Source organism: Poecile atricapillus, chromosome 3 (genome assembly GCF_030490865.1).
Source record: "Poecile atricapillus isolate bPoeAtr1 chromosome 3, bPoeAtr1.hap1, whole genome shotgun sequence".
NCBI classification, from domain to species: Eukaryota; Metazoa; Chordata; class Aves; order Passeriformes; family Paridae; genus Poecile; species Poecile atricapillus.
In genome coordinates, this window is record NC_081251.1 from 31,564,193 (window position 1) to 31,589,850 (window position 25,658).

Here is a 25,658-nt window from a genome sequence, read left to right on the forward strand (position 1 = left end):
AGGAGGATGGAACTAGGCAGACACCAAACCCCACTTCCTCAAGCAAGCTATTTGCTAATGTCAGTGCTGCCACAGTGCTCACAGCCCACCAGCAAACAGAGGCGGGGTAGCTTTAGGCACTCTGCAGTTCAAGCAGTTCCTCAGGTGGAAAATCTGTCTCCCTGTAAAGCCATCCACCAGAAATCCCCCCAAAGACAGCAATTAATCCTCACAGTCGATCTCCCTTTCCTCACCACAAGCCTTGCAGACTGAATTTCCTAAAAGTTATTCATACCTCAGAGAGAGGAGACATCTCCTGCTTTCATCCTGCCACCTCTAGCCACCATAGCCCAAATACTTCTTAGACTATTCCCATTCTAATTGAATTTGATACCTGGCATTTCCAGATAACTGAGGAAATACAACTAATACAATATCAGTCCCACAATGCCTTTCAAAAAATGAATTGACACATAGATTTTCAGTAGTTTTATTGAAAAATGCCTCTTTCATTTCAGAAATAAATAATATAAGGCAGTGAAATTCACAATTTGCAGTTAAAATATAAAAGCAGCAATTCTATATCCATAGTCTTGCAAACAATTTCCAACTGCTTTTGGTAACTACGAAACATTGTATTCTGAAAAAAAATTTCCATACTAAATATACAACATAAACATGCAATTCCACCTCTGCAGGATTGACTGCAATTTGGCATAAATGTAACTGTGTCTACAAACAAGATTTCAGGCATTATTAAACTGTATCCAGTTGATACAATGATTTCAGCTATTTAATGTTTGTGGTGTTTAGAGGAGATGTATAAGAGCAGTATACGCTCCGCAGACTGTAACTCAAAATAGAAGAAAATTACAGTGATACTGGAAGGAGAGAGAAATTTTTGGTTCTTTTTAACTAGATATTGCAGACCTGTGATCTGACTGAACTGAAAACATGCATTTGAAAAAGAAGAAAAATGTAGAGCTAAAGCAGACAGTCCTTAGAAAATTTGCAACAGCTCTGTGGTTATTTTTGTTTTGGTTTTTTGGTTTTCTTTTTTTTTAATGTATTTGTTTTTACATTATTTTAATGAAAAGGCAGCACTGGGATAACTGAATGCACACCTTAATCTGTATGCAACCACTATAAGCAACAGTATTTTACAAGCATTTCCAGAGCAACATGAAGTGTTTGGGTACACACATTGCTATCCCCACATAAGCAAGATACAAAACAGGGGTGTATCTGATATGAAAAGACCAGAAAGCCATATTGCAAAAGGAATGATGCACTCTCCCTGTGTGTATCTGCAAATGCAAGCACAGCAAAAAACAACAACAACAACAAAAAAAAAACCACCAACCAAAAAAAACCACCAACCAAACAAAAACCAAAACAAGACACAGATCTTTTACGGTTTTGTTTTTGCATTTCTTAACAGTGATCTTTTCCAGCGCATGTGCTCAGGGTATTCTGGTGAATGCATTTCAACTCCATAGTCCTCATACTCGTCCTCCCTCCTTTCTGACTCCATAGGTACTATAAAGGGTTCACCTTCAGGCTGATAGGGTCCACTTTCAGGCACGTATGGTTCTGGTTGAAAATAGTTGTCCGATTGAACATAATAGTTATCGCATGTCTTTGAATCCACATATGCAATGAAAGTTAGTCTATCTACATAATGTTAGTTCAACCTTATTTTCATATAATAAATATATAAATAATTAGTTCATTGGGGGTATTTATCAGTTTTGCTCATGAAGGCTTTTTTGGCAGTAAAATAATAGAAGGTTTAAAATTCATCTTGAAAGGCTTTATATTTATAATACACAAAACAGTGCAGAAAGTCATAAATTAGGCAAGGGACAAATCATGGTTAAACTATTTAAAGAAGAAAACCAAGAAAATCAAATCACTATTTTACAGCTACTTCAGTAAATCTAAGCATTGGGCTTTATTTTAATCTGCATAATTAATAGAAGACATGGAGCAGGTAAAATGAAGAGATGGGTTTGGCATATACTAATTTTCTCTGAGCATGGGAAAGTAAGTGTAGGCATAACTATCACCAGCGGCAATATACAGTACATGTCATTTTGTCGTGCTGTTCCTCGTAACAAACCGAGTTACAGCTGGTGCTTCAGGAACACCAAAAACTACAGCAAAACAGAAGAAAAAGTATTATAAAACTTTGGTATTTATAATTGCAGTTACAGATCCAACAAGATTACACATTAAAAAAAAGGTATATGCCCCAATTCAGACATGTTGGTAACAAGAAACAGACAAGTAGGTTTCATAAGTTGTCAAAGATGTTATTCTGGCATACAGCAAGCAGCAGCAGGCTTTTATGCAAAAGTATCACATAGAGTTGTTAACAGATTTTAGTGAATACAGTCCCATACAAATCATCTACAAGCCACAATTAGTTTACTATTTACATAAGTTATTTCTCATGTTCCAGGTTAAAACTGTCTCTCTTCTAACGGCATTACCTTTGCTGGTTAGTAGTTTTACAAGCCTCCTTCACCACTGAGGTTTCTGGTGGTCTAGGTCTTTTTTAAAAAAGAAAGACTGTCTATTTTATTACTGAAATGCAATAGGCTTAATGAATTGACGTCACTGTCCTTTATCTCATTCATGAGTTGTGTTAGTAAAAGTATCTCCCCGTTCTATGAGGTCAACATGGTTCAAGAACCATATCCGTGGTGAAATATCCATACGGACTCATTTTCTAATAAGCACGTGCGCAAACATCTCAGAAACAGGATTTTCATGTATTCAAACTGTAAGCAGCACTGGCGACTTAGAAAATGTGTTAGCCGAAACCTGAAACAGGCCAAAGATGATGTTAGTCTTTTAAAAAGTCCATCTGATGTGCAAAAACATACTTTCATCCAACTAAACACATAACAGTTAAGTCTTAGGCATATATTTATATATGTATACATAGCTGCTTGCTAGAAAGAACACTGCTAAATCACATGTACAATTTTCTTTATTTTTCATTTAAATAAGAATTTTTTTGTGATTTCTGCACAACCACCTGGCACTTTAACCAGTATCACTGAGTCTGCAAGTGTGTACATATATATATATATTTTCTTTTCTTTTTCTTTTCATGAATACATGCACAATTATACTAACAGCAAACCATATCCAATAGTAGCATCACATACATTAATTCTGAGATCTGGCAAAGCATACATATTAATTTGTTAACAATACTGTGGTCCTGCAGGATCCCCATGTTAAAATATATTAGAACCCTTCCAGTCAAAAATTGGTGGTCACTGTGACCCTTCATTTTGGTTCCAGAAGCAGCCTACTGCTTTGAGCTACGTCACAAAGTGGGAGGCTTGTATGACTCAGGGCTAATCAGGGACTCCATGGTGTTTAACTTGGTAGATATTGTAGGACAGTGGTGCTTTCAGCTGTCTGCACTGTTATCACCAAATGGGTTTCCTTTGTGGAAAAATTTTATTTCAGGAATCTATTTTGTATAAATAATCCTGACATGGCTCAAAAAGAGACACATGGAAACTGCCAACCACAGCATTCCTTTTATTTTTCAAGAGAAACATGGAGAATTCAACCTTGTTCTGAAGACGATTGGAAGGGGTGGTGATAGAGGGGGAAAAAAGAAGAGAAGAAATTGATCACTTAAATCCTACGAGCAACACTACCAGCTAGTAACCATCTACATTAAGAAATAAAAACAACAAAACAAACAAGACTACAATATTTACTCACTATTTCCTATTTAAAACAAACCATGTATAACATCAAGTAATCCTACACCAAAGTCTAAAAGGCTGCTCATATACCTGTACCTTACAATGAGGCAGGCCTGCTCACTGCAGCCATCTCCTTCTGACTCAGTATGTTCAGATTAGCAGGACTGTCTCATGTAAAGCAGCTCGATATGAACATCTGTGAAGGCTATTTAGGGCAAGGTTAAGGTTAAGTTGTTCATAACCTACCTGGGAATCCTTGGCCATTGTAAGGGATGCTAGCACACTGGGATGAATCACAATATCCTGGTGGCCCTGGAGGACCCCGAATACCCGCATTTCCAGGACGGCCTGGTGGCCCTGGTGGTCCTCGTGATCCTGTGGAGCCTGGTGGACCAGTTCTAGATTCTCCTTGTGGACCTAATTTTAGAATTGAGAGGTTGGGAGTTTGTTTTCTTTAACAGCCATCTAGATAAAACAGCTAACAATACTTCTGTCTAGACTATGCAGCCCAGGCTGTCTTTGGTGAGAAAGCACTCACACTTTGTTGCTATATGGGGGTCAACAGAAAGAAAAACAAAAGAAATCTAGAAATGTGACTCATCATGAGTTGCTTCCCTGTGTGTGGCTTACTTAAGTATTTATTCTTAGAAACTAATTTAGTAAGGTTTGAGCCAAGTAAGAAACGTCAATGTATTCTCTGGTTAATTTCCCCTTTGTGTAAGATATGATGATCTCAAGGGAAACTACTGGATTAGACAAGCACACTGGATTTCAATTAAAATATAGGAGTACATCAATTATATTGCCCAGTAGCCCCAGGATAGATGAGGTAATGTTTTTTTTGGAACCAGTCTTATTATGGTTAGCAGACAAGTAAAGCTTCAAGTAACTGGGGCTACAATTTGCTGCAAGCATGTTATGGTTCGTGTAATGAAAAGCAATTTTAGTCTAGTAAACTACAAGCAGAAACAAGTGATGAAGCTGATTATGCCAAGGCGTAAACAAAATTTCATAATGCAAAAACCAAAACTAATAATCAAATCACCTGTCTCTATTATCTGGTAACTCTGCACATGGGAGTATTTTGTAGTCCAGCAAGTAAAAAAAAAAACAACCTAGGTACTACAAAAGAATCATCTGATAAGAATTATGAAAAATATCTGTCAAATATTTGGACAGTGTATTTTCATTAAACACATTTTCACATTAACAGGCATGCCAGATGACTAAATTAAAATATAAAGATGAATACCTATTCGCCATGTCCAAAAGTCTTTCAAAATTGCTGGTTTTGTGGTGGTTTCCTACAAATTTATTAGAATAAACTCCAATACAGGCCAAAAACATGAAATGGGAAAAGGGTGTTCATTCATCATATCTAGTCTGGTTGTCTATGAAGAAATGTTTGCTTTTCTCCTACTTTTCTGTAATCTGATTAAACAAAAAATATTTACCAGGTGGTCCTGGCAAACCTCGTGGTCCTTGGGATCCAGTCCCTCTTTCACCTTTCTCTCCAGGGATTCCTACAGAATAATAAAAAGGCCATGAAAATCAAAGAAAGGAAACACATCAACAGACATTTCTTTACATTCTCTCACTGACATTAATATTTACTTCCCATGATTTAATACAACAACAGTCATTAAAATTTATGTTCTACAGATGTTCAAATGGGAATTTGGGAAAATAATTTGGAACTAAATATAGTTACCCAAGAATAAAATAGGATGTAGATGTAACTTAGCACGAATAAACTCTCTCAAACATAGAAAAGTTCTGAGATACTGAAACACCACTGAATTTTCTTATTTTAAACTACAATCAGGAAGGAATTTTCAGTCTTGCATACTTCTATAAAGCATGGTTTACGCTTTCTTAGGAACAGTTATAATGAAAAAAAATTTAAGAAATTCTTCTGAATTCCTTGAATTATTCCTAGCCTTTTTAAAAGAGTGTATAAAATATATCCTAGAAAATACAGCACTGAGTCTATGCTATAGTAGAATAGTGGAAATAAGCAAAGGCCACAAAACAGTGCACTACAGACACCCCGTGTGATTGCAGTGATCCAAGATAGCCATAAAGTAGGTTTAGCCATATGTTCACATTAACTTCAGTTGCTTCCCTCCCTCAAAATATTGTCAAGTGCTAAAGATGTTGATCTAAATCTTTAAAGTCCTACATTTTATACTTGCTAATGACTCATTTTCTCTCTTAATCAGTGTTCTATTTTGCAAAGAGTTGTTTTACTCCAAACAGCCTTTCAAGACACAGCTGTTTAATGCCAGAAGAGATCTGAGAACATTTGCTTTCTTGGGTTATTATGTGGAAGTCTCAGACAGCAGCCAAAATGTTACACCAATTTGTATTTCATGAAACCTGAGCAAGAGAGAGACAGGAAAGCAGTGATGTAGTTAACCTTGTCCTACAGCACACCAGTGTCCCTCAGGCACTCCACCTGGCCCAGCAGGGCTTCCTAGCCTGACACGGTAAAGGGAGCAGACTGCTCCTCTGGCAGCCTCTGCACTGTGTCCACAGTACAGCTGACTTGAAATTTATTCACCTCTTTCACCAGGTGGTCCTTGAACCCCAGGAGGTCCTGGGAATCCTGGTCTTCCTCCAGGTCCAGGTTCTCCTCTTGTCCCAGCAGCTCCTGGGGGACCAGGTGGACCTGGTGGCCCTGGCTGGTTTCGGTTTGAATAATAATCATTCGGGATTTGATTCAGCATTTGATTGAAGCGGCTCATTTGACCTTCAAAAGAAAAGAAAAATGTGAAATGAGTGAAAATCTTTTATCAGAGTGGGAAGGAATAAAGTGTTATCTCTCTTAATTAAATCCTATGCTTGTTCCCATTCAACAAATTAGTACAGATTAATTAGAAAGACGTAAGATTAATTTCTCATAAGAAGGGTGAACACAAATGGAGGAGGGAGGGGGCAGGGAGTTAAAGTAAGGGAGCTTTTGGAAGCCAATGACATTAAAAAATTATCATAGAACTATTAAAATCAAAATTAAGGCTTTTTTTTACAATACTCTTGCTCTCGGAGTTCTATTTAGAGGTTGTTTTTACTCTGAAGAACAGAAAATATTTGCTCCATTTCTAAAACTAGTTTCACATTTCTATGTTCTTTCAGACCTCTGCAGCTACCATAGCCAATATAAATTATTCATGTGTAGCGTTAGCAGCACAGTCGATGAAGTAATTTTCTTAAGCCTGTAGGATTCACAGGCTTGTACCTATATACCTTCTGCATATGGGAAAATTTCATTTCCAAAAAAAGGATGTGCAAACAAAAGCAACACCATTTTGAAACTATGCAGGAAGGAAGCCTTAATGGAGAGACACATCTGATTAGTATAATGTGTCAGTCCTAGCATAACACTGAAGAGATCAACAGAACATGAAAAAAATAAGGCAGGGATGCTCTAAGAAATGTTAAAATATCTTGGACATGATATCCTTATTCATAAGCCTAACACATTCACAAATGTACTTTACTTCTTCTGTGATGGCTAACAGACATGTTTTTATTAGCAGCTGTGGTAATGCATAGTTATCTAGTTTCTGTGTGGGCCTTCTAAGCAGCTGTGATGTGTTTTTCCCCTCCCCTCCCTGTCCCTGAAACATGATCCCATTGGTTGGTGTTATATGTCCCCCCCGCCCCTCTCCCGAGGTTTGAAAAAGCCCGGGAAGGAGAAACCCGGTCTCTTTTTCCCCTGGAATCCAGCCAGAATAAACATCCTCCGTTACTCCGGGGGGAGAAGCAGCTTCCTTTTGGGTCTCTTTCTTGGTCTCGAAGGACCTCCTGAACCCCTCCATCGATAGAGCTAGCCTGGATTACGTCGAGGGGCTAAGGAAGGGTCTCCTTCAGGTGGCGCCCAGCCATCACAGACATTTTAAAGGACATATTGTCCTCCTCCCTGTACACAAGCACTCTTAATGATCCAAAAGGTATATCTGTTTTCCTCAGTTAGCACTTATCCTTCTAATAGATACAATATTAAAAACCAATTTCCCTCTGTCTTTCTTGGCAGGCCTACTGATAGCAAAAGTACTGCTTCAGGGTCAGAGAGAAAGCCTCTGTAGAGACCAACTTCATGGGCTACAGAGCTGCACTATGTGGCAGTAGAGGACTGAAATTCAATTCAAAGTCCTTTTCCAAATAAATTTTGTTTCTACTTGCATAGCACCACTGGTTTTGTGCACAGTATTTACCCAGCACTCATCTGTCCTTCCCTGCTGGCAAAGAACCTACACTAAGCATCCTTTTTCTCACAGATTCCCTTGTCTTGAAGATAAGACATGTTTAATGAGAAAATATATACTGATTTGATTGCTAAGATGAAGTCATTTTGGACCAAAATGATAAAGGGAACCTCACCAGAATGTTAGAACTGCATGCATATTTCCAAAGGTCACAGATTACTTCCAACTCAGTTTATTCTGTTATTCTGTGATTATCAAGCTAGCCTCTGGATCTCATAAAAATTTGCTGCTACATTTTTTCCACCAAATCATTTACATTGGACAGCTATCAGATTGATCAAGCTCTTGCTGTGCTCTGTGGCAAATATCTGTCTCTTCAAATTTAAACCATTGTTTTCCCTTTTTAAGAAAGTAGTTAATTACTTGCATGGGATACAAAGCAAGCAACAGTATTTACCATTTATCAGCTGTTCACACACTTGTCTTGCAACTGCTCGCATCATGTTTTGAGAAGCAATATCACCCTAAATAATCAAATTCAAAACAAGTGTTTCATTAGCAAGTGTCTGTACTTTTAAAAACATAGTGTTTAATTTTAAAATTATGAGAATTGACTTTTAAGCAGACTTACCCTGTCACCTTTTTCTCCCTTCATTCCAGGTGTACCCTAAAATAAATAAGTAAAAATTAAGCAACTGAAGGATTATTTCACCTTAACTATAAGTTTGAGATGTTTAATTCTAGAAAAAGTTTTGACTCCTTCAAGAAGAAAGATCTGATTCTCCTTGAACTTTTCATTTCAGAGATGCTAAAACAGGTGCCAGAAAAGAGTGGAGAAACAATGATCCTTTGTTTGTCATCAAACACACTAATAGATGCAGAAGAAAAAGACCTGAAGGAAAAATTCAAACTTGGACCAAAAAATGGATGTATTCTGACACTTGGATCACACTGTCAATTTCAAAGTTAATTTTCTAGCATCATATTTCTGTAAAAGGTCAATGGTCTTGTATGAGTTACATCTGACTGCTTAATTTTAAATTTTCAGACAACTTATTGCAGAAGGTATATTAGGAAGAATAACACATGTCAAGGAAGGGCAGTTGTCTTCTTGAATCCATATGAAAGGAATTCTATATTAAGTGAAATAGAGTTATTAAGAGATGACACATAACATGGAGAGAGTGTTTATTCTACTTATAATGACAGCTTCCCTCTTAATTCTCAAACATTTCTAGATTTAAAAATGTCTCATAGAAGTCTTAGTTTGAGGTCCTTTATAATTACTAACATTTGCCAACTTTTCTCAAACAGCACTTTCCATTTGCCTTTGAATAGTTTAGTGGTTGTGGGGTTTTCAGTTTTCAAGGGTACTATGTAGGAAGCAAACCAGAAGGAATTATTCCAGTTTATATTTATATATATATATATATATATATATATATATTCAGTTTTTATATATGTGTATATGAAAATACCAGGAATAATGATGGGGCTAGAATGAGTTCACATGGATTTTCATTTCTAGCCCAAATTACTACTTGAACATAAGGCATATTTCAAAGGTGAAAGATCGGTTTGGTCATCTGCTGCTCTGCATAGCTCTCCACATAGTAACACACACATCCTGAGTGTTACTGCTTTTTGCACTGTGTTATTTCTTTAAGGAATCTATTTATCACCATTAACAAAGCAAAGGCCAAGTGTGGGCTGCAGCTGTTTCTCATAACATTCCTACAGTACCCGCAATTAATTTCAACACGAAACACCAGATCATTCCACTGAGGTCACAGCAGACACCACTCAAATCTGGTGACACTGTTTCATAGACTTCTATCGAGGGTTTGGACAGACAAATGTCCTTGGGGTATGTCAGGGTGTGAACTTAGTGTGGTCTCTGAGCTTCTCTGCTGCAGAGTTGCACACACCTACCCCATGACATGGCACAGAAAATATGAGACAGTTCATCCATCACTGAGTTAAGTGGTTGTCACACGGTACATTTGCATCATGAATAACAGATCATTCTTGCAAAATTAATTGTACAGACTCAGATGAGAGATTTAGAATTGTAACACCATAAATGTGCCATTGGAATAAATTATGCCACCAGTGAGGCAGCTGTTAATACGTACAAAATATACCCATGAAGCTGTTGAATATGCTTTCCCTTCTGTCCTTTGCTTTTCATCTATATTTTTCTTATGCTGTGAAGTCCATGGGGAAATGTCTGTCTTTATGTTTTAGCTTATTACAGCCACATGCTGAAACAGACTATGGACTTGTAAATGCCATATCATAAATAAATGGTAACAACTAAAGCCATAAGGAAAATATGACAATTCTGTCATTCTCCAATAATTAACACTGTGGTAAAAGATGATGTAGTGAAGCACTAAAAAACCTTGGTTTGATTCCCAAATAAACAGACATTAACATCTCATTCATAAACTGTTACATGTACCTGAAATATCCATTGAACAGAACTGTAAGTTTTTTAATTGCACTAGTCTATTACATGAAAATCTGGGGGGGAACAAATTGTAAAAAAACTATTGATGCTCCTCTTCCTGTCTGAAACTTGCCAATTTTTCTATTTCCTGCAAGCATATGCCTTTGAAATTATCTGCTGTGTTGATAATTATAATACCTGCTTGTTTTATTCTCATCCTTTCTAAGGCTTTCACAGTATGACCTTGTTCCAGAGCAAATCATACAGTACATCTTCTGTTTATTCATTAGGTAAGTGCAGGCATTATAAATCAGATTTCTCATCTACTATCCTGAAAATATCCTGATAATTACTTAAAATGCCGTGTTCCAATTTGCTTGCGAGAAGAGAAGAGAAGAGAAGAGAAGAGAAGAGAAGAGAAGAGAAGAGAAGAGAAGAGAAGAGAAGAGAAGAGAAGAGAAGAGAAAACAGATAAAAAGTGTGCAAAGTTAAAATGTTCAAATCATATATACTGTTTCTGGAAATATTTTTGCTGACTGGTCAAGAAAAATTGTCAGGCTGTCTTCAACTACAAGCCATGTTGGTAAGACAGGGAGGCGCTCTGGTAACAAACACACAACATTGTGCTAAAGTATTGACAACAAGGTCCCCCAGAGAGGAAAATGCTAATGCCATTCCTTCATTATAAGCAATGCATGGTCAATTTTAAAATTCATTGAAATGAAATGAGCCTCATTCTTCAATTTGTGACCTTGCAAACACTCATTGATTCAGCCTTGTGGCTGGAAGTCTACAGTCTATTTGGAACTAACTTTAAAATTTGAAGCCTAGAGGCTGACTGGCCATGTTAACTATAAAGTGAATTTTCCACCATAGAAACAAATTTGCAAAAAAGTAATTACAACTGCAATTATTACTGAGTTACTATTTGCATCTTCCTCCCACTTGGTTATATGCCTCTTAAATTTCAGTTTATTTTCTTTTAATAGACAAAAAAGTGCAGTTTAGCCAACACTTGACAGCATTTTGAGAAATAGCAGCTGCTGCTGGCATTCTGTTTTGTTGATATCCTGCAGAGGGAGTCACTTGGGGTCAGCGCTGGGTTTATGCTGCATGTGGGATTTTTCTGAGCTGTGGGATGAAGGCTGGGGCTGCAGCATAGTTCTACTGCTGAAGGAGGACAAAACAAAGGAAGTTTTGCTATTTATACTTTTAAAGATAATGTGCTCAATTGTTTTTCCCAAAAGAATGTTTGCTTCCCTCAAGAACCACCAGCTCATTGCTCCCAAAGCAGCGCCTTTCTGAGAACTCATGTAGGACATCTCTATAGATGGATACAAGAGCAATGAACACATGGCAGCAGAGATGCAAAATACTCAAAACCTGCATGTAATTCACAACAGTCTTGGACTATCCTCAAAAGGTTTTCACAGTTTATTTCATCCTGGAGGCATCAGTTTAATAGCACCTTACTTATTAAATTTAAATGCCTTGCTTTTTTTCCCAGAAACCATCTAAATCAACAGTGTCAGACCCTGTTGTCAGAGTCTGTTTTATAAACAGGACAGCTCTACCTTAACACAACTTAGTCAGCCTACCCATCATTACTGTTTTCAGTCGCACCTATAAAACAACAAGTACTGGACCCTTTCCCATCTAGTCCAACATCTTCTATTTCCCATTATATTTATTCATAGAAAACATGTCCATTTCTTCTTGAACCAATATCCTCTTCTAGTTTAATGAGTCTTTCTTACTTCTTGATGGTTATTACCTTTATGATATGTGTATGAACCACTACGGAATTCTCATTATCTGACCAGACAGACAACAAATATTTTAATCTCCTCTAGGACAGCCTGCGCACAGTTCTCAATAGATTAGCAACTCATATGTGTTCTTACGGTTCCTTTCTCAGTCATTTTGTTGCTACACTGGAAAAAACATCTAAGTTTCTCTTGGAGGTACTTGTAAGCAGACCAAAAAGCCAAATTTCCAATTTCCATGAAAATTCAGTTAACACTTCTAGGATATACTTGTTCTAGGATAAGTATACAGTGAGTTAGAGAAATGTTTACGGTGTGGTCTGCCTCAGCTTAGCACAGGAAGGAGCTCCAGCTGACCACATTCACTAGGAGTAACTTCATAACACCAAGGCTCTCATTACTTGCAGGTAATGGTATGTCTTTTACCTGGAATGCAATACCCCTTGGTTTGCATTCCAGGTAAAAGACTTTCATTTAATAGTACTCGCAGTACAGATTGTTCAGGTAGAAGAAAAACTGGGAGGATCTGGTCAAAAATTATTTATTCCTTGAATTTACCAAAGGCAATGTGAAGCCTCATTATCTTTCTCTTCAGGCAGAATTGGGATTCATGACAGTGCAAGTTGCATTTGGCTGTCAGGCCACACCTTTGGCAACTGTAATACTGCAAACAAAGGAAGGCCTTGAAATTCTGTCCACCAGGAATCTGATAAAACATCTGTGCAAGGTGCAAGCCAGAATTCCTGCTGGGATCTGTTCTAGAAACATTAGAAATGGTAAATATGATGTGCAGTGTCCCATTACAAGAAAGTACAATAACTGCGGGGAAAAAATGTATTCCTAATTGAAAGGAACTCTTAAGAATTAGAGTGCAGGAGAATTTAGACATGCTGCTTGGGCAGGAGTTGACTGCCTTGCTTTGCAAAAGCATTTAAATTGGGCTTGTAGCCAGATTTCCTTCTAAACTCATCGCAGAAGGTCTTTGGTTCTGAACTGGGTCAGCTATCCATTGTCCCAGGTGAAGGAAAAATCAGATACACCTGACAATTTAAAGCTCCCTTGTGAGCAAAGCACAGCACTTTGTGCTCCGGCCATGTCTATTCAACGTGTAACCAAGCACAAATATCCCGTTAGAAATGTATATCTAAAGGCTGGAAAGCTTCAAGACTTTCTTAAGACACTCCATGTCCTCTGCTACAAAGAGAAATGGAATTTACAGTCCGGGAAACACAGGCTGAATTCGACATGTGTATGAAAGATGACCCAAGTTCCAGGTGATCCCAGGAGCTTCCACATGCTCCTGAGCATCCACTTCATGGCCATCAAGTTTCCCAGCCTACTACATATTCTTTCAAGTTATCCACCATTTTTATATACAACTACACTGAGGCAGGATGGAAAATTCTAGATGACTGCCATACATTATTCACAAGTAATGAATGACATCTCATTTCACTTTCTATCTCCACCCCTGACTCAAGCATAGTTTCTCAGAGATCCCATACATGAATCAAATTCAATTTCTCCTGAAACTCTTTGTGAGAGGCAGCACCTCCTGCTCTTTCTCACTGTTCAGGAAGCACTTTAAAAGATTGAATAGAACCCACAGAAACCACTCCTAAATAATTTTGAATTAACATTGTAAAAAGAATGAAACATTTGCAAATAGAACTGATTATGTAAAATTATCAAAGATTGTCCACCTTCAACAGTTTATCACTATTTTACTATACACACTTGCACCAATGTAAAGACTTTTAAAGACAATCATTTTGCTGACCTAGTTTTTCATGCTTATGCAGTGTAGGAATGAATATATGTCTTGGCACATAATAGCCTACGATCTTTTTAGTGGAAACCAGAGACCACAATTTCCAGCCCCAACTATTAAACTCAGCAAAATGGCATACTGTAAAAATAAAATTGTTCTTTCAGAAAGATTTGTGGGTTTAGGTCAGCTCCACTGTATTAACCACCATCATAAGTACAAGACAACTATTTAAAGCAGCAGAAGTCTCGTGTTCATCAACAGACTATAATTTTAAATTTGATACTCTAAGTGTATCATTATCTTACTGGTGTCCCACGATCTCCTGGTTTCCCTGGTTTTCCACTTGGGCCAGCAACTCCTGGAACTCCGGGAGCACCCTGCAACAGAAGACATGTAAAATGAATTGTGGAAATACATAATCTAAGATCTAGTAAGAAATGTGCTAATGCATTGAGTACAAAGAAATATTGAAAATGGCTCCTTATCAGGTTGTCTTCTGCTAGGTGCATATCAGGCTTGAAATTTTTTTTATGGAATAAACTGTTTCTTCTTGGAAATGTGTTCTTTTATGTAACACCACAGTTTAACAGGCATTTCAGCACTGAAAGATGCAGAGTGTGTATATGCTTTTGGTAACATTCTTAATGATCGAATCCTAAAGCAGTACAAAAAGTTTGGCCTTCTAAGTTCACCTAGCAGATCTGTGATCCATGTAAAAATCCACAACAAGACCAAAATCCATTCTAATGATACTAGATAAGTACAAAAATTTAAAGACCAGTATCCGATTATGTGACAAAAGCTCATCTGCACATTCACAAAGGAACATAAGAAACAATTGTGGGGGAGTGGGGCCAGCCCAAGACCTACCTTAGAGACTCCTGTCTATATGTAATGCAAATATTTACTCTGTGCAGCTGCCTTCTGGAAATGCACTTTCCAGCTTGCTGCAGGTTGGGCCTGGTGGCATGGAGCTGCAGCAACTTGCCTATCTCAGGTTTTCTAGTCCAACATAGGCTTTTCTCTAACAGTCAGCCTCTTTTCTAGCATGGCCCCACAACCCACAAAACACAATGAAGCAGCTCTTTAAAAAAAAAGCTAATCTTCAAGTACTCTTGTCAAGAAAAATTTGTAATAACAGTGTTTGTTTCCATCAGTGTACAACTAATAAGCTAATTGATTTTAGAAGACCTAGCTATGCATTTAAAGATGATGGCTAAAGAACCAGAGAAACTGGTTCCTTCCTTATTTACCATGGCAGAAACCAGTTTCAAAACCACTGTTACGAATGTTTGTGAATATATGCTTTGTCCAGCTGTCTGCTCACCTTCTGACAAGAGTTTTTCAGACCCATTTAGGAGATTGAGCAAAGGATCCATTTTACATTTGACAGAAATTGAAAATTTCAATGTTGTGTCTCTTGGTTCAGGTCTCTTAATTCAGAGTATATCAAAGACAAAATTATATTTACCGCTGGTCCTGGTGGGCCTCTGGGACCTGTGGGACCATCTTTTCCTGTGAAACCCTATTCAAAAACAGAAGCAAGATTAGAGAAAAATGGTCTTTACAATTATATAATTGCAATACTTCTGGTTACTACTAGCCTATCTTTTAAAACCTAACCACAATATAAGTTCTAAAATATCTATCACAATTCATGCTGGAGAAGGCTATGGAACACTTCAGACACTTTAGCTGTTCAGCTGCTGTTGAAACTGAACTGAAACTGAAATCAATGTTTCTTAATATTTTTAAGAAAAGGAATCATTATTTTATCCCAGAAGAGCGAAATCTCTCTTTTCACTGTTCTTTCATTCACGGTTTAACTGGACAATCAGAGGTTTATGCTTAACTGGAGAGCCACCTCCCTCTCATATATTCCCCCGCAAGAATAAATGCTAAGAAATCCCGTTTCAGTAATTCAATACAGCATTCACAAGTCAATGCTGATGGTCCATGACCCACCAATACAACAATATCCTCTTTGGTAAATGGCTATTTTTATTTCCAGCTATCAATTCCCACTAAAGAACAGTTATAAAAGCATATATCAGCTATTAATTTTGACTGTAAAGGCAAAAAATTGTTTCAGTCATTTTAAAAGTGATATTTCACTGTGACGAAAAAAGACATTTACTTGACACCAGTTAGAAGAAAGGAATTGCAACAACTCCACAATGAAATACCTGTGTACATGCCCTTCATTAGGAAGACATTTCTGAGTTCTCCATTCAAAAAAGCTCCTGATAGCCACAGGTTTAGGGGCAAGCTTGACCTTCACAGTAAGTTTAGCACAGACAGATTCCTTACCAATATCTCCCAGATGTTGATATAAGCAGAGTTTCAAAGGGATCCCCTGCAGCAGCAACAATGTGGGGAAGACAGTGGGGCTGAGTCCCTCGGCAGAGCCCTGCCCAGGGGCCACACTGCTCTGTGGGTGAAGAGAGCTGAGAACCTAGTCAGGGGAGGGAGCAGGGCAATTTTTACAGAACCTATCTGGCTACCAGTAGCTATCTGGGGAGGTTTTCACCCCTGAGGTGCTTCCCATCCTCCTGCTTTTGTCTCTCCACAAGAAATGCTGATAAAAGGCCTCCTCATGAAAAAAACATTTGAAAATTGAAAGATATATAAAGAAGGGGAAAAATACAGCAAAACACAAAAACAACATTATTTGGTCTTTTCAGAACATAAGCTGAGGAAACCTTACCCTTTCTCCTGGAGGTCCTACTGGTCCAGGTGGACCAGGTAAACCTGGCGTTCCCTGGAGGGAGAGAGTGAGAGGTCATATCCATGACAGAACAAACATTGCTATATCATTCCATCTATCTCAAGTATATATGCTCTTCCCTCATTTCTGTCTAATCTCATTGTACACTAACATGTAGCATTGTTTCCTACAGGACATAAATACTCCCTACAAGTATATTACTCAGGGTTATAAGGACTAATGCAACAGGTAAATAATACAAGGCCCTTGGCCTATGACCAACCTTATCTGATACATGAAACTAAGTCCCCAACAACATTCAAGCATTCCTCATATAGCCTTTTCATCATCAGTAAAATTAAGGACAATATAGTAACCAAGGAATATTCATTATGCCATGACATGTCCATATCAATGACCTTAGATTGTCTATAAATTTGGCCAATTAAAAAAGACCCTAATTTTTTGTCTTCCTTGTATGGTTTACAACACTGAAACCTGTACATAACTGAATTTTAATATTGTTTTCTTCTTTCAGAAAGTATACAATTAATGTCCCAAGGCCATTTGGATTCCAAAAGTAGGAAGAAATTAGTCAACATTGCTAAAGAAGGGTTCTGCAATCTTTATTTTGGAAGACTTTTAACTGCAAGCGGGCAGAAGATGAGAGACCTTCCTTGATAATTATCAGAGTACTCTTCCTAATCCAATGGTCTGTCATTGTGAATTCACAACTGCCCAGACGGACATTTGGACTGACCATGCACAGCTGTTTTTTCATGTTTGCTGTTTTGAATGGTTTACTATTAGCTACATTTCAAATTTCAAAGTGTAAGTGTTTCCAAAACTGTGGGCCAGGGAGGTATGAGAAGAGCCTAAGACTCCCAGTGATGTCAAAGACAGCTGTCCAGCAGCCAGGTTGCATCAGGAATAGTGTAAAATGACATTATCTTGTCTAAGTGTCACCTTACCGATCGCCCTGGGAGTCCAGGCTGGCCAGCATCCCCTTTCATTCCTTGACGACCCTATAATTTTCACAAATGATTGCAGAATACGTCAGATTTCCAGTACACAAGGTGTAGGACCATATAAAGAAGCAATTTGTTGCCTTTCACAACTAGCTCGCCTTCTGTATATGCTACAGCACTGTAGTGTAAGTTCACAGTCCAAACCCACATGAGCTAAATTTGACAATAAAATATTTATTTTTCACAGTGTCTTGGATGATTATCCAGCATTAACAACTGGAACTAATCAAAAAATTTTTAAATATAGACTGAGAAAGTGGATTGCAATTGATTCAAAAAACAAGAAGTACATGACTCAAAAGTGCTCTAAATTCTTGTTAGCTAATGAGAAATTCCACAAATGTTGGTGTTTTCATTCTTCAGACTTCTTTGAGTGAATGTGAAAAATAAATGTATTATTTGTATTACACATGTAAAAGGAATGTTTTTCCTTTCTTGCTCTTTGGTAAATCTAGATCTTGATTAAATTTTTCGTCCCAGTATATAACCAAAATAACCATGAAAAGAATTTATACAGGGTAACAAAATCATTCTACTTTGTCCTTACAAAGGAGAAGGTGTTCCTAGTGTCTATCTTAAAGCACATTTTATTTTTTATTTCCCAAATTCCATTACAGATGGAGCAGGTAACCAATTTTCAGATGAAAAATTACACAGCATGCAATTAGACATCACTTCTTTCTATAAACTTTACATTTTGATCAAAGACTTCATAAAAAAAGCTCCTGAATATAATAAAATTCAAGTTAATCCTATATAGGAAACATCTGAATTATATTCTTGCTTTTAGGGTAATTATTTTTTGAAATATGGCAAAAGGAGCCTTAATACCGTCACAATGTAGAGTTATGTATGGGATCTTCTATAAAAACCAGAACATAGTGAAACTTCATCAGTGTTAATAAGAATTACTATGGCTTTGAAAGCATGCACATGAAATCAGAAATAGCATCTTGCTAAAATATGGATGCTGTTGCCAAGAAAACCCCTAGCTACTGATTTAAGCCAAAATATAGAAGTGGAACATGTAAGTCTGTGGGAAAGTCTTCAAAGTAATACTGCATGCTTAATTTTCCTGTACAACAGTTTGATTGTTTTGAGTCCTTTATGCCTAGCAACTCTACAGAAAAGCCATTAAGACTGAAAACAGTGCAGTATAGCTTAATTATAGCACTCAGACTTTGTCCCTTCATTAGAATCCTATAAGCACGTGTAGCATTCAGGACAGAAAATACTATTGTATTAAGAGACTTGTTTCAGAAAGAAGTGTATTTCACAACACTACTGCGTTGCAGGGACAAACAAATGCTCTGGCAAATCTGCCACCCTCTTCCCAAGACCACCATCCCCATGGAGAGCTCTGGCTCCACACACACTGCCTACTGATGGCACTCACTAGGGCCACTCACCGGTTCTCCTGGGATTGACAGCCCATTGGGACCCTGTGGACCTGGGGGACCTTGAGGGCCCGGAGGACCTGTCTCACCACGAGGACCAGGAGGCCCCTTAAAACAGAAAATTAAAGCAAAATTGTAAATGACAATCCAGTCTGAAATCCAGAACTGCAAAATCCTTTGGGTTAGACACTTAAGGTAAGTCAGAAAGCTGGAAACACATTAAATACTTCAGAACAATGGTGGAAATTGCTGTTCTAGAGGCATACCCTTTCATAAGCTATTCTCTGATTCATGTTGGCAGTCTCAGGCCAATACATGCCCTCTGGCACTGCCAGTTAGAAGCACTGCCATGTCCTCTGTACAGAAGAGAGAACAATAATGCTGCAGAGTGCATATTTACACTCTAATGCACATAATCCCAGTATCCTGACGTGTCACCAATGCCTTTTAGGCTACACACACTGTAATATATCATCTCAAATAGGCAGGCTGCACATAAGTAACAAAAAGGCATATTTTCAGCCTACTTTTTAAGCTACATTCTTAAACTAAACATAAAAATTTTCATACAGGTAAGCCTGTAGTAACATCATTATAGATGCAGTTTGGTAAACATACTTACAGATGATCCAGTCAAGCCCCTTTCTCCTCTGGGACCTTTAGCGCCTGGGCCACCCTAAATTGAGTATTTGGAAAGAAAATGTATTTCATACACAGAAAACAAAGGTGAATAATACTAGTGTGCATTATGAATTCTCTGTAACAAACTCTTAAATGAAGTCCCAAAGTGTTGAAGCGTACAGATCACACTGCTAAAAAGAGTAGTAGAGTGAAATATGCATCAGGAACTCAGGGAAACCATATCAGCTTCAGCCTTGCCAATTCAACCCATGAAAAATTATTATTTTGATTTTTTGTCCTTGCAGACATAAACTTCAATTTATATTCATCAAAATCTCTGAATATCTCTCTAGTAGACAACTCAACTGGGCTTTAGATTCCCCATGCAGCACTTTTGATAGCTTCAAAGTATGACTACTGGGCTGAGCATAACTCCCTAATATTCAAAGCAATTGATAGGAGTATGTCCATTCCATAAATTACTATCTCTCCCTTTAAAAAATAAAGTCATTTATTTCCCTGACAGTGTAAAGAATCTTTCCTTGGAGTGAAATTTTGACTCTGTATTCAGGAAAAATATTTTCTCAGTCCATTAAAAATATCTTGTACATGATGTGCAAGAGGCTGGGCCAAAGTCTTTCAGCCTATCAAACAAAGAGGAGCTAATCCCAGTGATCACACTGGAAATACATGAAAAGATCATACAAGCAAGTAAATTTGGTAGGAGCTGATGAAAAGGGGATGGATTACCATATTGTTAAGGATTTATTGATAGAAACTCTCTGACTGACAATTGTTTCACAAAACCACATACCAACACAAAACTACTTCCATAAATCTAAAAATCAAAAGATTTATCTACTGTGAATAGTTACAGCTGGTAACTTACAGCTGGTCCAGGAGGTCCTGGTGGTCCCACACTGTCTTGAGTACAGGTACAAGCATTTGGAAGAGCTGGGCACTTTGCTTCATCTCTCTGAAAATTCAATCACAACTTATTACTGTCCTTTTAAAGACATTTACTTAGTGGCAGAATGCTTTTCTGAAACAATAGCAGGAAGATTATCTATTATCCTGTTTCCAAGTAAAACTTACAGCTAAACCATGGTTTAGGATCTTTTATATTTTTAGCAAATTTTCTTTGTGTGCTATGCAAGGCATTAACAATAGAGGCACAAGCAAAATGTTGTTCTAGTATTTCTATGCTTTAAACAGCTTGTGCTGACAAAGAATAGTAACTTTTTGAATGCCCCTCCAAGAACAGATTAAATTAATAAATATATATATTCCCATTTATAATACTTATAATTTGAAACTTTACTGTAATACATCTATAACAGCAATTTTTTGCATCATTTCTAAGGGGCTCAATTCTAGCATGTCAGACACAAAGCTTTTAAATAAGGTGCAGTTGACTGGCTGCTCTGACAACTGTGATTTAGATGTGTTCTCAGTACAAGGTTTAATAACAGCCTAATAATAATATTATTAAATTTACTATTAATAACATTTTTCTGGATAGCCTCTGGTTCATTTATACTTACCATAGAAGGGAGATCACAGCATCTATCTCTGCTAGTCCAAACTGGACTGCATACAATATCAAAATTCTGGATTTCTAACTGTAAAAGAAAGTAATACTCTTGAAAGATCAGTAAGTTAGGAATGTCATTAAATATGAAATGTATTGACATTATCATTTAAAATTACTCCTCTGTTTATTTATAATGATAGAGAATCCACAGTACATGCACTCAATTACTACCTGATCTCCTTATTAAAAGAAAAAAATTCCTGCTCCTGTTTGAATTTGCTAGATTGCAACTTCCAGCTATTACATTTTTATTCTTGCAATTCTGCTGGAACAAGAAGCTATAAAGACCAAACTTCTCAGTTGAGCACATTGAGTTTGACAGTCCAGATGCTTGAAAGCTTTGGATACAACACTGGTTTCCCAGCAATCCCTAATCTCTAAGGTCTTTCCTCAGAAAATTTCAAGGTCTTGCAATTATGAATGGATTCATATTTATTGCTTACTGTTGCTGATCTTCGGTCGCCTTTTAGAAGTTTCCCAAGTATCTCATAGCCATCAGTTGTGATATTGCCAGCCTCTTTGATTGGTTTTTCCAGTATTTCACTGCAGTCAATGTAAATCTTAACATTTGATGAAGTTACAACAATATGAACCTGAAAAAAGGTTTAATTAAATATTTAGATATGGCACATGGGCACAGTTATTTTAACGCTTTAACAGTATTTCACTGATTTGGTAGTAATGTTTTAAATTTTATTCCTAGTAATCCTGCTTTATGTCCAACTGGTGGAAAAATTCAAACTCAGGGAAAGTCTGCAACATTTATAACCTCTTTAGCATGTATTAAAGGTCAATAAGATGAACACACAAACACAGCTAAGAAACACTATTTAATGTAATAGTTTAACTATTCTTAACTATTTTAAAAGGTTGCCTGAAATATTTTTTTAATATGACATAAAAGTAAAAAATAAAAGAACTTTTGAGAGGAAGTGGATATAAGCATTTCTTGTTCTCTTCTGGTGGCTGGGGCCACACATGTTTATAAGCCTGGGACTGCCCACTGGCTAATAGACGCTGTAGTTCAGACAGTTGATTGTTTCAGACCCAAAGATACAGAGTTCAGTTTCCACAGATGACTCAACCAGAGGCATTAACTACATTGAGATACTGGAAGTGACCAGAGAAGCCTGCCCAGAGCAAGACAAAATAATGGAAGATGCAAGAGAAAACTTCCATGAGAGAAGTCTAGTTACAAAAACATGCCAAAACAAGGGGAAACAGGGAAGAGGAAGAGATTAATTATTGGAAATAGAAGACACTTAGGAGTGAGAAAAGAATGATTGTAATAAAGAGAGAGTACATTTACCAGGAGACGAGAAGGAAGTGTTTGGGGGAAACAGCAAACCGTAAACACAGAAATATAGGAAACCTAAGTGAAGATTATATTTCCAAACATTTACAGTACACATGGCAAATGTTACGAAAGTGATTTTTCTACATTGTTCTGAAAGCACAGAAAATATTTAGGAGTCTCCAATAAATAAACAAGGGCCACTTTAGCACATCGAATATGCAGTTAATGAAAGAACATCTTCAGGCAACAGAAAGTTTTCAGGGGCTTTATATACGCTACAGCATATGTTTCATATATATCATTATAACATCCGTGTAATTGTTAAAGTATCAACACATAAAGATCAGGAGTAAAGAATTCCTGCAGTATGTATTTATGTTTTAAATCTTCTCTTATCACAGCACATAACCACACAGAAGCATATTGCTATTTGATGACTGCTTTAGAAATTGGCATAAAGCTGAGAGATTCCCCTAAATGTCTTGAGTCAACAAGTGCCTGAACAATCTCCTGGGAATTTTTACTTTTTTTTCCCCTTTCAAATATTTTCCCATGCAGATTTGTCTCCAAGGCATCAGCACAGCTTATCTAAAACTCTTTAAAAATTATGTGCTTACACTTTATATCTCAGTGCTGTGTATACAAGTGGGGGTTTTAATTAAAATTCCCAACAGTATTCATTGAGCAAATAATAATTTTTAAAAACAAACAAACAAACAAACCACCAAAAACGCAACAACAACAACAATTGAAAGATAACTCTATGTGTCCAAAGTACAATTTGGTATTACATGCCAAAGTTTCTATAAAACAAAATAAGTGCTGTGCCAAAACTTTAAATTTATTACAATTTGTACATTATATACTCAGTCATTTGATTATATGACCAAAATTTACAGGTTAATTACTGCATCATCCAGTTTAAACACGTCATAGATGCAACTTACTAATTCTGAAAGGTACCTAATATGCAAGTCCTTCTACTGGAAAGTTAAGTATTTGTCATAATTTAAATAAAATAAAACACATTTCATAGCAAATATAGATTATATTTTCATTAGCACAAAAAAAGAAATTAGGAGAGTTAAATCTACATCAGAATGTTGAATGAGATCAGCTTCAAAAGGTTCAAACAGGAATAACTGCTGAGCATCACCTATCCATCCAAAGAAGAAGCAATCCCAACAGCCAAAAATAAGGAGCTCCCTCCCAAGCCTTAACACAGTCACTTAAACACTGATTTACTGCCAGATCTGAATTCCAGCCTGAATCTCATGGCCTAGGCAATAAATCTAATTAAAAGAGGCATCTGGTGTTTACAGTAAATAACATGTCTCTGTATTCAACCCTGATACATTTTGCTTTCAACAGTTTCTAAGGCACCAGCCTAAAGAATCTGTTCTGATTAGTTCTGACTATTTATTTCATTTAGGACGTGTTAGGAAAGAAAGCATACTTTAATTTTTCTCTCTAGCTGCCTTATAAGGTAAAGTTTGATGGTGTTCTGATCTGCTGCTAAGTGAATCACATCAATAAGCCAGCAAACTAATTTCCCATATGTATATCAGCAGAAAGATATACACTCATTATCAAATTTCCTCTTGCTAACTACGGCAAAATGGCAAGCTGAAAGGAAGTCTAGTGTGGTAAGAATAAGTAGAAGTTGTCTCTCTCTCTCCAAAACATCAGTTATAAATTTAATGACTGTCTCAGGCAGTCAGAATTTTTCCTATGGAACTTGCCAGATTCAACAGCTTTCACCAAGGCTATGCTACACAGAGTGTTCAAGTACGCCAAAGTAAATTTCCCTACAGTTAGGTGTAGCTAACTGTATTTCACTGAATGAGCCAGTAAGTCATCAAATGAAAGCCACAAAAATGTTTAATATTTTGGAAAACATCTCCTTGCATTGTAAAGATTTGTCATTTATTTGAAACTGGATGGTAGGAGAAATTGCAAAAGTACCTGTAGAAATGTGTTAATCTTACTTTCCTTCCTTCATCCATCTGAAACTACTGCTATCCATTATTAGGAACTAATCAACACAGCTGATGCACAAGGCTTTCCCAGCAGGTTGGGAAGCCCGTGATGCCATCATTAACAACCTGACTGAGACAGCAATCTTAGTAATCATCTGGAGAGAAGCCAGAAAAGCCAGCTTAGTTTCATGGTGAAAAATCCCAAATATAGCTCTAAACCAAGACCCTTTCAGCTACTTTAAATATTATCAAAATCTGAACTTTTGATTCCTTTCTGGGAAAAAAAGACAGAGAATTACACATTGCATTAAATAACTGAGATTTTTTTTCCTTAAGAAATAGTATCTTAAGCAAGAATCTGTAGTTGTAAAGCTTTAAGATAGTTTTCAAATCACTGCTACTCCTGTTCATTTTTTGGCATCTTAGGATCATTTTCTCTCCATATGTATTAGTGTATTTAACTATTAAAATTATACAAAATTTTAGATTTTTATTTTCCCTGTAATCTTTTTTCACTAGCAAATGTAATAAACAATTTTGCATAACTTTTAGCAGCGAGCAGGTTTTTCCCCATTTGCTCTGATAAATGAGCAGAACATCACTGTAAGTGCTGTCAGGTAATTTTGCTCAACTCTATCATGTTTAGAGAAACTATAAGGAAAAAGGTGATTCTAAACATCAAGTAAATTAGCAACAGGTATTTAAAACAGACTGCTGGCAGTACAGCATGTGGAGAGCTCCACACCACTGACCTGAAGAAGTGTCAGCTCTCACAGTGATATCTAAAATGAGGCATGTTACATTCTGCTTTGGTCTAAACAGTACTTCTTGGGGATGACTCAAACTTCATACCAAAACAAGATACGTCCTAGCCTCTACTGACAGTTTTTCTCACTCCAGTAGATTTATATATTTCCTTAAAATTATGTTGTCCTACCAAGCTATTTAAAAAAAAAAAAAGGCATATGTCAAAGACAAAATAAAAACTGCTTAATGTAGGTATGATCCAAAGCTACTCATAACTATCAGTTACAAAATCGATGACATAAAAATGTCTTCATATATACAAAAATAATCAGGCCTAAATTCTAAAATACTCAGGAATAAATTCTAAGACAAGAA

The 25,658-nt window shown here is 36.9% G+C and overlaps 1 protein-coding gene across 1 annotated transcript in view; it reads right to left on the reverse strand.

Annotated features, from left to right (window-relative positions):
• Nucleotides 1-456: 456 nt before the first annotated feature.
• Nucleotides 457-25,658, reverse strand: part of COL12A1 (collagen type XII alpha 1 chain) — a 100,246-nt gene continuing 75,044 nt past the window's right edge. The window contains exons 52-66 of the mRNA XM_058835058.1: nt 21,704-21,853; nt 21,211-21,288; nt 20,556-20,642; nt 19,668-19,721; nt 19,058-19,153; nt 17,592-17,645; nt 16,621-16,674; nt 15,385-15,438; nt 14,219-14,290; nt 8,556-8,591; nt 8,382-8,448; nt 6,280-6,468; nt 5,171-5,239; nt 3,963-4,133; nt 457-1,572 (exon numbers count right to left, since the gene is read on the reverse strand). Coding sequence (XP_058691041.1) covers nt 1,391-1,572; nt 3,963-4,133; nt 5,171-5,239; nt 6,280-6,468; nt 8,382-8,448; nt 8,556-8,591; nt 14,219-14,290; nt 15,385-15,438; nt 16,621-16,674; nt 17,592-17,645; nt 19,058-19,153; nt 19,668-19,721; nt 20,556-20,642; nt 21,211-21,288; nt 21,704-21,853 — 1,413 coding nt within the window. The 3' untranslated portion in view covers nt 457-1,390. The remainder of the gene's footprint in view (nt 1,573-3,962; nt 4,134-5,170; nt 5,240-6,279; nt 6,469-8,381; nt 8,449-8,555; nt 8,592-14,218; nt 14,291-15,384; nt 15,439-16,620; nt 16,675-17,591; nt 17,646-19,057; nt 19,154-19,667; nt 19,722-20,555; nt 20,643-21,210; nt 21,289-21,703; nt 21,854-25,658) is intronic.